Source organism: Erythranthe guttata, chromosome 9 (assembly GCF_056151865.1).
Source record: "Erythranthe guttata isolate IM_541 chromosome 9, IM_541, whole genome shotgun sequence".
Lineage (NCBI taxonomy): Eukaryota > Viridiplantae > Streptophyta > Magnoliopsida > Lamiales > Phrymaceae > Erythranthe > Erythranthe guttata.
The window spans coordinates 2521189-2534436 of NC_142541.1; the positions used below are offsets into that span (position 1 = coordinate 2521189).

Here is a 13248-nt window from a genome sequence, read left to right on the forward strand (position 1 = left end):
TGTTTTGAACACCATTGGACAACGGCTAATAATGTATCATCTCATCGCACAGATATCTATGCAGTTTCAAAGTTGAAGCTTACTCTCTCCTTCACCAACTTAATGCAGGCGAAAAAAAAGAGGTGAAAAATGAAATAGAAAAATAATTATGTTTTTTAGTAGTAATTTTGGAATTTTTGAAGTAAGCACATTTGATATTAGACTACCGTGAGTTTAGGTTAAATTACGAAAAAACCCTCGTGTTTCGGTAATTGCAACCATCCTTCAATTATGATTATTTCTTATATGCATGCTCATTATTATGGTGTCAAATTCAATAGATTTTCTAGATTCAGTGCAATGTTCTCTAGTTTGTACCACTGTAATCTGATATTTACAAGAAAAAAACACATTTTATAGGTAATCTTGTTTCAAAATGTGGAGCTCGAATGAGATACTTACCAAAACATAAGAATTTTTTTCGTAATCTGACCTGACCCTAATTGTTTTTTAAAAAAAGTTAAAAATGAAAAAATAGATAATTATGTTTTTAGTAATAATTATGGAATTTTTGAAGTAAGCACATTTGAAATTATAGCACTACCACTACCCACTCCCCATAGATAACCCCACAATTATTTTTCCAAGTTTTGAACTTTTTTCATCATAAAATCATTTTATTTTCCCTCTTTTTCACTTTTCATTTTGAAATCATTCTATGCAAGAAATAATTCAAGAAAAAAGAAAACCCTTTTAGCAGAGTAGTCAAAAGAAGACCACATTTGAAAATCAAGAACTGAAAATGGGTGCTCTAGTTTTGGTGTTCTTGGCAGTTTTGGCAACAACCCTTTTGCAGGAATGCTCTCTTGCCCTCACCCCAGATGGTATGTATGCTATTTATTTCACATTTACAAATAAATAAATAAAATAAAATAAAATAAAAATTCAATCTTTAAGCTTCTGTATATCATTTTAGTGTGTTTCTTTGGGTTCTTGGCTTATGTGTCACAGCTACAACATAAAATTTCAATCTTTAAGCTTATGTAGTTATGTATATTATATTAGATATTGTAATTTCGGTGTTTGATATTTGGTTTGTTATTTATTTTTTATTTAAATTTTTTTTTGGGTTCTTGGCTTAGGTGTCACATCTACAACATAAAGTTTCAATCTTTAAGCTTATTTAGTTATGTATATCATTTTAGATATTGAACTTTTGGTGTTTGATATTTGGTTTTTATTTATTTATTTATTTTTTGGTTTCTTTGGCTTAGGTGTCACATCTACAATAAAAAGTTTCAATCTTTAAGCTGATGTATTTCTGAATATCATTTTAGATATTGTAATTTTGGTGTTTGATATTTGGTTTTTTTTTTGTTTGGGTTCTTGTGTCACACCTACAACAAAAAGTTTTAATCTTTAAGCTTATGAAGTTATGTATATCATTGTAAATACTGTAATTTTGGTGTTTGATATTTGTTTTATTTATTTATTTTGGGGTTCTTTGGCTTAGGTTTGACATTGTTGGAAGTGAAAAGCAGTTTAAATGACAGTAAAAACTATCTGAGTAACTGGAAAGACAGTGATGAATCTCCATGTAAGTGGACTGGCATTTCTTGCAGCCCACAAGACCAACGAGTTATTTCAATGTGCGTTTTTCTTCTCTCGATTTTTCGCTCTTTTTTTTTTGTTAAATTTTGATTTTACTGTTTTCACCTCTAGAAACTTACCTTATATGCAACTTGGAGGAACTATACCTCCCAGCATTTGTAAGCTCAATCGACTACAAAGACTGTAAGTTTTCCATTTACGTTTTAGTGTCGATTTTCCAAAGTTCGATAATGCCTCGTTTATTTTGTCGAATTTTTTTCTATATTTGTGAAATGAAATTCAGGGCACTTCACCAGAATAGTCTACACGGTTTGATTCCCATTGACATTGCCCAATGTTCGGATCTTAGAGCACTGTAAGTATTTGTTATTACATCATAGTCCATTCTCTTAGTTTCTTGATATGCAATCCCGCATGAAGTAATTCGCATTCGTAAAATCGTATCTATAGGTATCTTCGATCTAATTATTTTCAAGGAGGGATACCCTCGACAATCGGGAATCTTTCTATGCTGACCATTCTGTAAGATTCATACACGATTTCTTCTTCTTGTAATAAAAAAACACATGTTGATTTCTATCTACTTTGTTTGAGTAACGAACGTACGTAATTGTCGTGTAGCGATTTATCGAGCAATACGCTTCGAGGAGCCATACCTTCTTCTCTAGGCCGTTTAAAACATCTAGCGTATCTGTAAGTCGAACGATTTTTTTTTTTTTAAATAGTTGCGGTTAATTAATCGATATATGAAGTTAGTCGATGCAATTTTTTTTCTTTCTAGAAACTTGTCTACAAATTTCTTGTCCGGTGAAATCCCGGATGTCGGAGCGCTAAGCAAGTTTCGAGACAACTCGTAAGTTCCTAAAATTAATGTAACACTTTGTAATAAGCAATTTCGTTTATTCGAAATATTTCGATAATTCGGAGACGTATTCTGAAGTTGTATGCTTATGCCTAGGTTTATTGGTAATTTAGATCTTTGTGGTCAACAAGTGAACAAGCCATGCCGAACTTCACTCGGGTTCCCCGCTGTATTACCCCACGCCGAAAGTGACGAAGCAACAGGTAGTAAACTTGTGAAAAATTGCAAATGCAGTCCTTGTTCTTCTATTAAATTGCGTATTCGGCGCGTACATATGTAATAACTTCTGAATTTTTTCTAGGTTCTTCCACAGTTCGTACCCGATCCTCCCACTACATCAAAGGAATATTAATCGGTGCAGTGTCGATGTTCGCCTTTGCCATTATTATGCTTCTCGGCTTTTCCTCGATTTGGTTTCTGTCGAAAAAAGAAAGGGCTGCTAAGAAATACACCGAAGTCAAGAAACAAGTTCATCAAGAACCAAGTAATTTTTTTTTTCATAAACCTTTTTTCGTAAGTTTTATTGTTATGTAATTTTTTAATTTTTTTTTTTATTTTCTTTATTAGGAGCCAAGCTTATAACATTCCACGGCGATCTTCCGTACCCTTCGTGCGAGCTTGTTGAAAAAATTGAGTCTCTTGATGAAGAAGATATAGTTGGAGCAGGTGGATTCGGCACTGTATATAGAATGGTAATGAACGATTGCGGAACTTTTGCGGTCAAGAAGATTGACCGGTCAAGGGAAGGTTCCGATCAAGTTTTCGAGAGGGAGCTCGAAATCTTGGGAAGTGTCAAACATATAAACCTAGTCAACCTAAGAGGCTACTGTCGACTTCCTACGGCAAAGCTTCTTATATACGATTACTTAGCCATGGGAAGCTTGGATTATTTCTTGCATGGTAAAAAAAAAATTAATATTATCATAAAATTATCGTGTAATATATGTTTTAGTGTTAATTGCATTTAGCACCTCTGATTTTACTCTAATTATTAAAAAAAACCCATGCATTATAAATATTAGTAAACTACCATTTGCGGTTTTACGCGCCAAACAAAATGCATCATAGGGGTTTTTGTAGTAATTCGATATATCACAGGGGTGCTGAATGCAATAAACTCGTATTTTATATCATTTTGCTGATGTTTTTGCATTTTTTATTTATTATTCAGATAGTTTGTCGGAAGATCGAGTACTGAATTGGAATGCTCGTTTGAGAATAGCTATTGGTTCTGCTAGGGGGTTGGCATATCTACACCACGATTGCTCTCCGAAAATAATTCATCGAGATATAAAATCGAGCAATATTCTACTCGACGAGAATTTGGAGCCTCATGTTTCGGATTTTGGCCTCGCGAAATTATTGGTCGATGAGGATTCTCATGTTACGACTGTTGTCGCCGGCACTTTCGGCTATCTTGCTCCAGGTTCGTTTCATTTTTTGCATGTCCGAATTTTGATTTTGATTTCTATATTTAGTGTATATATAAATTGCTCACCCTTCCAAAATTCCAAATGAGTCCATTTTAAGAGTGTTTATTGCATTTAGTACCCCTATGTAATATGTAATTGCTGAAAAACTTCCTATGTTATTTTATTTGCAAAAATGCTCTTATAAAGTTTTTTTTTGAGCACACAACTCCCTAAACGGTGAGTTTTTAGGGGGTAGTTTGCTGAAAAAAAAAATTGTATGGTAGGGGCGTTTTTGCCAATAGAATAACATATTAGAGCGTTTTTTCAACAATTAGAGAAAACAAAAGGGTGCCGAATGCAATAAAAAATTATATAAATTTTTGCCATTTTAATAGCTAATTATTATTTGTTTTTATTTATTTATTTTCGCAGAGTACTTGCAAAGCGGTAGAGCTACCGAGAAATCCGATGTTTACAGTTTCGGAGTGCTACTCTTAGAACTTGTAACTGGAAAACGGCCCACCGATCCATCTTTCGTCAGGAGGGGATTAAATGTCGTCGGATGGGTATTTTAAATCTTCAAAATAATCTACACTATAATTCATGATTAATTAATTTATTTATTTTTGACATTTTCGAACATTTTATTTTTTTTGAATATTTAATTAGATGAACACGCTCTTGAGGGAGAATAGGCTCGAGGACGTGGTGGATAAAAGATGCTGCAACGATGCTGACGTGGAGACCGTAGAAGTAATTGTAGAAATTGCGGGGAGGTGCACTGAAGCGAACCCGGAAGAACGGCCTTCGATGCAGCAGGTTTTGCAGTTCTTGGAGCAAGAAGCGATGTCACCTTGCCTCAGCGAGTTCTACGAGTCTCAGTCCGATAAATGCTGATAAATATGTATATATATGTTCGTTTAATGAGTCGACTCTAGTCTACTCGAGTCGCAGATGTTTTATTATGATTCTCCTATGTTTTGGGACTGTACATTATTATTGCGTTCACATTAGTGTGAATGTGTACCATTTTTTTTCATTTTTATGGATGATGAATTTTGCCTTTGTAACAGACAAATTGATGTAGGGGTGTGTATTAACTAAATTTGAAATATTTGGGGAGGGGTTGTTAATTGATTAAACGTTCAGGGGTGTGGAAGCAAATCAATCATCAGTTGTGTTTGCTCTCAAAAGTCATGGGGAAAAACATACATTTTATTACTCCCTCTGTTCCACAATAACTGTCTCTTTTTAAAATTATTTTTGTTCCATATTATCTGTCACTTTACATTTCCAACACGGCATTAATTGTGTAATTATCAATTTTACCCTTATTAACTATCTACAACACTCTCTCACATTAATTATTGGCAAGGGCATTTTAGTATAAGAACATGTATTTTTCTAAAATTAAGCAATATTTATTGAGATCCTTAATCCTTGTGCACAAGCTAAAAACGACAATTATAAAGGATCGGAGTATTTGTTATGGACTAAGTTACCAAAGGCATAAATACGTGTCAATATCTGATTGTACTTATCCTATAGTAGCATGACAATGCTATAATTAATTTGTGTATAAATACACTCCTCGGTGTAATGAAATGAGAATCAAGTTTTCTTCAGAATTTCTTTCTTTTGTCAATTGCTCACATTCTTAGCTCAATATTGTTTGTATTTTGAGAAACCATTATACACTTACTACAAATATCTATATATATGCTCCATGACCTAAAAATATATTCTTGTATATAATATTTATTCTATAACACATTTTTAAATATTTAAGTAAACCCTGAATTATTTTCTGGCAACTTTTTAAATGTAATATATATATTCAATATTTTATATTCCTATATTTATTGATTGTGACTTTTTAGATTCTAGTATCTTTATTTATTTTTTATTTTAATTCTGAAATTATAATAGATTTTATTAAATCATAAAATGTAACAATACAAAATAAGAATAAAAATTCATAAGATTCTCTAAAATTTACAATCTGTTCAATGATTTAAATAGAGAAAAGAAAAAACACTGTAATTTTATTGAATTAGATTATATATAGTTTTCTACATACAGATAAACTCTATAAATTAATACAGTCCGGACTAGGAAAATTCTATTAATTTAGCGAATTATTAAATTATCGAGTTAATAATTTAATATGTTTTCACTAAGTCGGGACTGAGAAAAATTATTATTTAATCGAGGTTCTACTGTATATGAAGTCTTTGAATATCTGGTATTCTGGTTTCATTTCTTCTTCTCTTACTCTCTCTGATTAATACTATATATTCATTAAACGCAACATTATCTTCAACAAGGGGATGTAGCTCAGATGGTAGAGCGCTCGCTTAGCATGCGAGAGGTACGGGGATCGATACCCCGCATCTCCATTTTTTGCTAATTTCTTTAATATTTTTTGGGTTAAATACAAAAACACCCCTGTACTATGACATTTGTATCATATACCCCCCTGTACTACACATAAATACAAAAACCCCCCTCACATTACATTTTTTCCAATATATGACAAAAATACCCCTACTCAAGCATATATATATATATATATATATATATATATATATATATATATATATATAGTTTGAGCCATTTTCCACTATACATTTTACCATTTTCAGTCAATTTTACATGGGAAATTTTGGTATTTACATTTTTTTTCTCCAAAACATCTAATTGCTTAGATTTTTTTAATTTTCTGAATGAAACCTTTTATTTTTGTCATTTTGATTTTCTTCATTTGTTTTTCTTAAATGTCTTCCGGTAGTTCAAACATCCTAAGATTACAAACATCTTTACAATCATATTATTGTTAAGAATTTGAACTACCGGAAGACATTTAAGAAAAAAATGAAGAAATTCAAAATGACAAAAATAAAAGGTTTTTTTATTCAAAAATTTTAAAAAATATATAAACAATTAGATGTTTTGGAGAAAAAATATAAATACCAAAATTTCTCAAGTAAAATTAACTGAAAATGTTAAAAAAATAGGGTAAATTCCACTTTACCCCCTCGTACTCTGCTTGAGAGTCACTTTACCCCCTCGTACTCTCAATTTTATCAATTTACCCCCTTGTACTTGTACAATTTTCCAATACAGCCCTTTCCTTCAATTTTTGTCAATTTTGACTCTAACGCCATTTGGTCAACTCTGAAAATTACAAAATTGCCACTGTCTATAACGCGTCGTTTCTCCTCCGTCAATATTGTCATTTCTTCTTCTCCCACCACTTCCCCTTCCAAGATATCCCCAAATTGAACCCCTAACTTAGTAAAAATCAAGACCCAAAAATTGATCGATTCCACCCAGTGCAAAGAAAAAAATGTATGAATGTGTGAAACTTTCTCTTTTCTAATCTCGAGAGTCAAAATCGAAAAAGTTCAATATTTACGTCAATATTTTGACTCTTGACCAAATGGTGTCGGAGTCAAAATCGAAAAAAGTTGACGAAGAGGGTTGTATTGGGAAATTGTACAAGTACAAGGGGGTAAATCGACGAAATTAAGAGTACGAGGGGGTAAAGTGGTTCTTGGGCAGAGTACAAGGGGGTAAAGTGGAATTTACCCAAAAAAATATAGTGGAAATGGCTCAAACAAACTCTTATATTTATTGGCTTTAGTAGGGGTATTATCGTCAAATTTTGGAAAATTATTAACAAGAGGGGTGTTTTTGTATTTATATATAGTACAGGGGGGTATTTGATACAAAGGCCATAGTACAGGGGTGTTTTTGTATTTAACCCATATTTTTTTTTTATTTTTTTTTTGCACAAAATAAAAACAGAAAAAAAACTTTTCATGGGCTCATTACCCATTGTCGGAATATTTGGGCTTTTACATTTTGTTCCATTATCGGCTTGCAAAATCAATTGGACAAGCAGACTTATTATTATTATTAGCATTTTTTCCCCGTGCGATGCACGTGATATTATTTTAAAAGTGAAAAGTAATAATTAATTTAATACATAATAAGAAAATATAGTAACTAACATAGTAATATTAATGTAGTATTATTCATAATTTATATAACATTAATTTTTTTTAAATCTGATATATTAAGATTTATAATCCAAATATATATATTAACATTTAACAAATTGTATTTCTATCTTTATCTTTTAAGATTTGAGATATATTGATGAAAAATAAGAGATTGATAATCGTTGAAAATAAATAGTTAGAAATTAGTAGAAAAAAATATTAAAAATAAATAATTACAAAAATACCATTAGGGTTTTTTAGGGTTGCCCAACGTTTCTTTCTTTTATAATTTAATACATAATAAGAAAATATAGTACACTAACATAGTAATATTAATGTAGTATTATTCATAATTTATATAACATTAATTTTTTTTAAATCTGATATATTAAGATTTATAATCCAAATATATAGATTAACATTTAACAAATTGTATTTCTATCTTTATCTCTTAAAATTTGAGATATATTGATGAAAAATAAGAGATTGATAATCGTTGAAAATAAATAGTTAGAAATTAGTAGAAAAAAAATATTAAAAATAAATAATTACAAAAATACCATTAGGGTTTGTTAGGGTTGCCCAACGTTTCTTTCTTTTATATATAAGATATAAGATGACGATGATTATTATTATTATTATTATTATTATTATTATTATTATTATTATTATTATTATTATTATTATTATTATTATTATTATTATTATTATTATTATTATTATTATTATTATTATTATTAAAAAGACTTATTTTTCATATTTATTTTTTATTAAATAATTTTCAATAAAATCATGTGAAAATTAACTATGGTTGCGTAGTAAGACAGTAACTCTATAGTGACATGACTTCTACAACAACAACAACTCCAAAAACCTATAACAACATAGTATTTCGTTTTAGGTTAATAACCATTAAAACATTTGCAACTAATTAATTTTCTTCTTCCCAACCCTAATGGGAGATTCATCATATAATAATACATTTTTCACTGTGTTGCTGATTCTTTCTTTACTACTACTATTCACAACAAACTCCGAATCAACGGTCTTCAACGTTCTTGATTACGGCGCAGTCGGAGATGGACTAACTGATGATACAAATGTATGTCAGATTCATTCATTAACTATATATAGATATATATGTATTCGTATTCGATTTTTTTTTAGGGTTACGTTTTACGACTATACCAAACTCTTTTCTTGATTTTTTTTTATGAATTAGGCATTTGCAAATGCATGGAAAGCGACGTGTGCATCTTCTTCGTCTCCGATGATGCATGTTCCTTCAGGCAAGACTTTTTTTGTCCAGCCATTGGAATTCGACGGTCCGTGCGAATCCGACACTATTATTGTTGAGGTGGCTCTTTTTTTTTTTTTTTTTTATTTTTTTTAATTTTTTTTTTAACATTTCAGTGTGAAAATTCAGTTAATTATGTTTTTTGGGTTCAAATCGGTCATTTTCTTTATTTTTATTTTAATTTTTGGCAGATAGAAGGGAATTTTGTGGCGCCTAGTAATCCGTCGAGCTGGGATTGCGGAAAAAATGATTGCGAGAATTGGATTTGTTTTCGTAGAGTCGATGGTCTTAGTGTTAGAGGGCATGGCAGCTTCGATGGCCGTGGACAAAAATGGTGGGATGGAAAGGTATTTCATATATATATATATATATATATATATATATATATATATATATATATATATATATATATATATATATATATATATATATATATATATATATAAAAGTAGAACCTCAATAAATTAATAACCTCGATTAAATAATAGTTTCTCCCGATCCTGACTCAGTGAAAACATGTTAAATTATTAACTCGATAATTTAATAATTCGCTAAATTAATAGAATTTCCCTGGTCCCGACTGTATTAATTAATTATAGTGGTTTAACTATATATATAGTATATATTGTGTTATTTTGTGGTGATTGTGAGTTTCTATTACTAATTTGTTTTTGTTGTCTCTCTTTCGCAGCACGAAATCAGACCAAATGTAAGTCGTCTCGACTATCAACTGAAATATTCCGGGTTTTTTTTTCCGTAAATTATTAGTAATGAGAATTATTAATTCTTCAAGAAAGGGAAAAACAAATGTACATTATTAATTTAATCCAATAATAGTTAATCCGTTTTCTAAAATTGTGACAGACTCTCGAGATTGCAAGCTCGGACAATGTTCGATTAGGAGATGGTCTGAGATTTAAGGACAGCCCTAGGGTTCACCTTGTTCTTAACTCTTTACGAAACGCTTACGTGTCGAACGTATCTATAGAAGCTCCCGGAAGTAGCCCTAACACCGATGGCATTCGTGTTTCCAGCTGCACTAAAGTTCATATTGACCGTACTCGAATCGGGACTGGTATTATTTTAATTAATTAATTAATTAATTAATTTCTTGGATATTCGAGTAATTTTTAATTTAGATTTTATTGACATTAGGGGATGATTGCATTGCGATGATTGGTGGATCGTCTTATGTGACGATTAGCAACATAACATGTGGGCCCGGGCATGGTATAAGGTGTGTTTTTGTGCGTGAATGAATAATATCATATACATCGATCGGGCGTAGCATTTCATAGACTTTTACTAGGTAATTATTATCATAAAAATTAAATCATTTTTGCAAATTTAATGAAATTTTTTCTTGAATTTAAATAAATAATAAATGCAGCATTGGGAGTTTGGGGAAGAATGGAGGATATGATACAGCTGAACATGTTAGGGTTAGTGATGTTGTATTCATTGGAGCTACAAATGGTGCTAGAATCAAGACTTGGCAGGTAATATATATGTATATATGCATGTCTTTTAATTTTGTTGGCTATATATTTTAGGGTTAATAAAAATTCTAGGATCCTTCAAAATAAATATAATTTGAAGTGAGATACAACCAAGACAATTTTTTTATAAAATAATCTAAAATATCAACCATATTCCTATTTCTTTTTATCTATAAGTTGCCCTTATATCCTAAATATAACCTCTGTATTTATGTTTCTCCCTCAAATTTATTTCTCTTCTTTGTTTTCTATCTCTATCTCTCGCTTGCTCTCTTTACTCCTTTTCTGACGACGATCGACGATACCGCTACATCGAGTTAGAGAAGCGATGGCTAACGGGGATGGAAGCTATAGCGGCGACGGTGGTGGTCACAAGTATATATGGCGTGGGAACTAGAGTGGCTATATATGTCGATTGCAGCGGCTATGGTGGTGGGGGTTGTGGTTATATGGGTGGTTATGACGATAGCAATTGAAGATTATGGTTTGAGGTCAGATCGATGGTAGGAGCGGTTGCATCAACCTAGGGTTCTTTCACGGCTAGGGTTTTGTGGATAGAGTTTGTTGGCGGTCAGGGTTTGGTGGACAACTAAGATTTGGTGGATAGAGTTTGACGGTGATTGAGAGTTGTTGGTTGCTAGGGTTTGATGTCAGCTGGAGGAGTTGACTGCTAGGGTTTGGCGACGGCTGGGAGTTGGTGGTTATAATTGTTCGAAATAATACACCACAGTTAGGACTGAGACTGTGTTGGTTTTTATCCACCAACCGATCCATTACCGATCATATTTTTAGGCGAATATATAATAATTTTTAACCGACCCATTAAATGGTGTCGGAAATTTCAACTAACCCATCTATAATGGGTCGGATAATGGTTTCTAATATCGGTCAACCAACTGTACTATCTTGGTCTTTTGAGAATTGTGCATTGGACATCCTCTAATTAATTTAATGATACAATTACACACTAAAAAGATTGCAAATATATCTTATCTTGGTTAATTTTATTATTGAACCAAACAAGGCCTTACTGAATTGATGGATTTGAATTAAATCACAACATTTTTTTTAATTTTAATTTATTTGTTTTGAACCAGGGAGGCAAAGGCTACGTTAGAGACATTGTGTTCGAGAGAATGTTGTTCCACAACACGGGAAATCCGATCATCATCGATCAATTCTACTGCGATCACGCGCACTGCACAACAAGCGTTAGTTCTTGCTTTTATCCCTTATTGTTTTTCCGTTTTAGAAAAAAAAATACTTCAAATTATTTATCACTTTAGAATCATATTCCCGTGAAACGGATTATACTTTCCTCAATTATATCGTCCTTATACTTAATTTATTAAGAGGTAATTATTAATGGTGAAACAATTAACGATAGATGGTATTTCCGTTACTTTATTAGATTTTTCCTGTGTAATAAGTACACATTTATTCGTTTTCTTAATACACGTACGATATATACACTAGCCCAAACCAAGAGTTAAAAATGGGAAGGTGAGAATAATGAATTAAAATGTACAATCTTGATTTTTTTTTATTAAGTTCCCACAAAATAAAAAAAACGGAAATTAAATTCTTGATCGCGTCTTCGATTTTTTCTTGCAGGAATCGGCAATAGAGATCCGCAATGTGACATACCGACAAATACTAGGAACTTCGAGGAAGAAGAAGGTTGCTGTGAAATTGGATTGTAGTGAAACTGTTCCATGCAGAGATATTGTATTTGAAGATATACATATTATTGGAATTGATGGCAAAAATGCAGATTATGAGTGCAGAAATGTATATGGAAGATCTCTTGGAGACAAGGTTCCTAGGTTATCTTGCTTGTACTAGATTTAATTAGAACACAAATTAAATTACTTTTTTTTTTTTTTTTTTTAGAAATTCAAATCTTGTTACATAGTCGATTTAAGTTGTTTAGGTGAGTTTATACTTTATTCTATGGTGGATTTTAGGTATATGTAACTCTCAAATCTTAACTGATTCGGATTTTGAGTTATTTTTGTTGATTTGGAATCCAATTTATTATTTATTTTTTAATTTTATTTATTGAAGTTATTCCCCTGAATAATCTCACATAAAATACATTTTCTTTAGTTGAAATTAAATATGTGACCCCTTAAATTAAATTATAATGAATAAATAGCACAAGGGACAAAATAGTTGATTATGTACATACAAACAGAGAGTATTTAATAGACGTTAGATTAAGGTCTAGATTGAAATTGTTGATGAAATAATTAATAAAATTGACTCAATTGATTATGATTATATTGCCAATATAATTTAATATTTGATTATCTTAGGTTTGAGGTTTATGGTTATACAATTATATATTCGTGTATATTCAATAATAATATACGTTAAATTACATTGTAGGGTCATTTTTTTTATCTAGTTAATTTACACCAAATCCCGACTAGCACAGTCCCGATCCACAATACTATATTTTTGTAATTGTTATTATTATTTTTATCTCCTGTTATCCAGTCTATTTTCTCTAATTTTTCTTTGTTTCATTTATTTAATGATCAATTTCATATTATGACAATTAAGTTTATATATATAT

The 13248-nt window shown here is 31.0% G+C and overlaps 2 protein-coding genes and 1 non-coding gene across 3 annotated transcripts; all 3 read left to right on the forward strand.

Moving 5' to 3' along the window:
• The first annotated feature begins 567 nt into the window (after positions 1 to 567).
• Positions 568 to 4997, forward strand: LOC105959799 (Leucine-rich repeat protein kinase family protein). The gene is made up of 13 exons (XM_012983955.2): positions 568 to 863; positions 1493 to 1628; positions 1702 to 1773; positions 1874 to 1945; positions 2041 to 2112; positions 2212 to 2283; positions 2372 to 2443; positions 2549 to 2655; positions 2754 to 2936; positions 3020 to 3352; positions 3624 to 3878; positions 4297 to 4430; positions 4534 to 4997. Exons 1-13 carry the CDS (start codon positions 782 to 784, stop codon positions 4759 to 4761), a joined length of 1818 nt encoding a protein of 605 aa, XP_012839409.2. The 5' UTR covers positions 568 to 781; the 3' UTR covers positions 4762 to 4997.
• A 1193-nt stretch (positions 4998 to 6190) lies between these two features.
• Positions 6191 to 6263, forward strand: TRNAA-AGC (transfer RNA alanine (anticodon AGC)). Its single transcript has one exon. It is a non-coding gene; the product is annotated as a tRNA-Ala (tRNA).
• A 2445-nt stretch (positions 6264 to 8708) lies between these two features.
• LOC105959721 (putative polygalacturonase At3g15720) lies at positions 8709 to 12621 on the forward strand. The gene is made up of 8 exons (XM_012983857.2): positions 8709 to 8973; positions 9094 to 9228; positions 9360 to 9515; positions 10033 to 10243; positions 10324 to 10405; positions 10559 to 10667; positions 11765 to 11878; positions 12282 to 12621. Exons 1-8 carry the CDS (start codon positions 8827 to 8829, stop codon positions 12510 to 12512), a joined length of 1185 nt encoding a protein of 394 aa, XP_012839311.2. The 5' UTR covers positions 8709 to 8826; the 3' UTR covers positions 12513 to 12621.
• Positions 12622 to 13248: the final 627 nt, after the last annotated feature.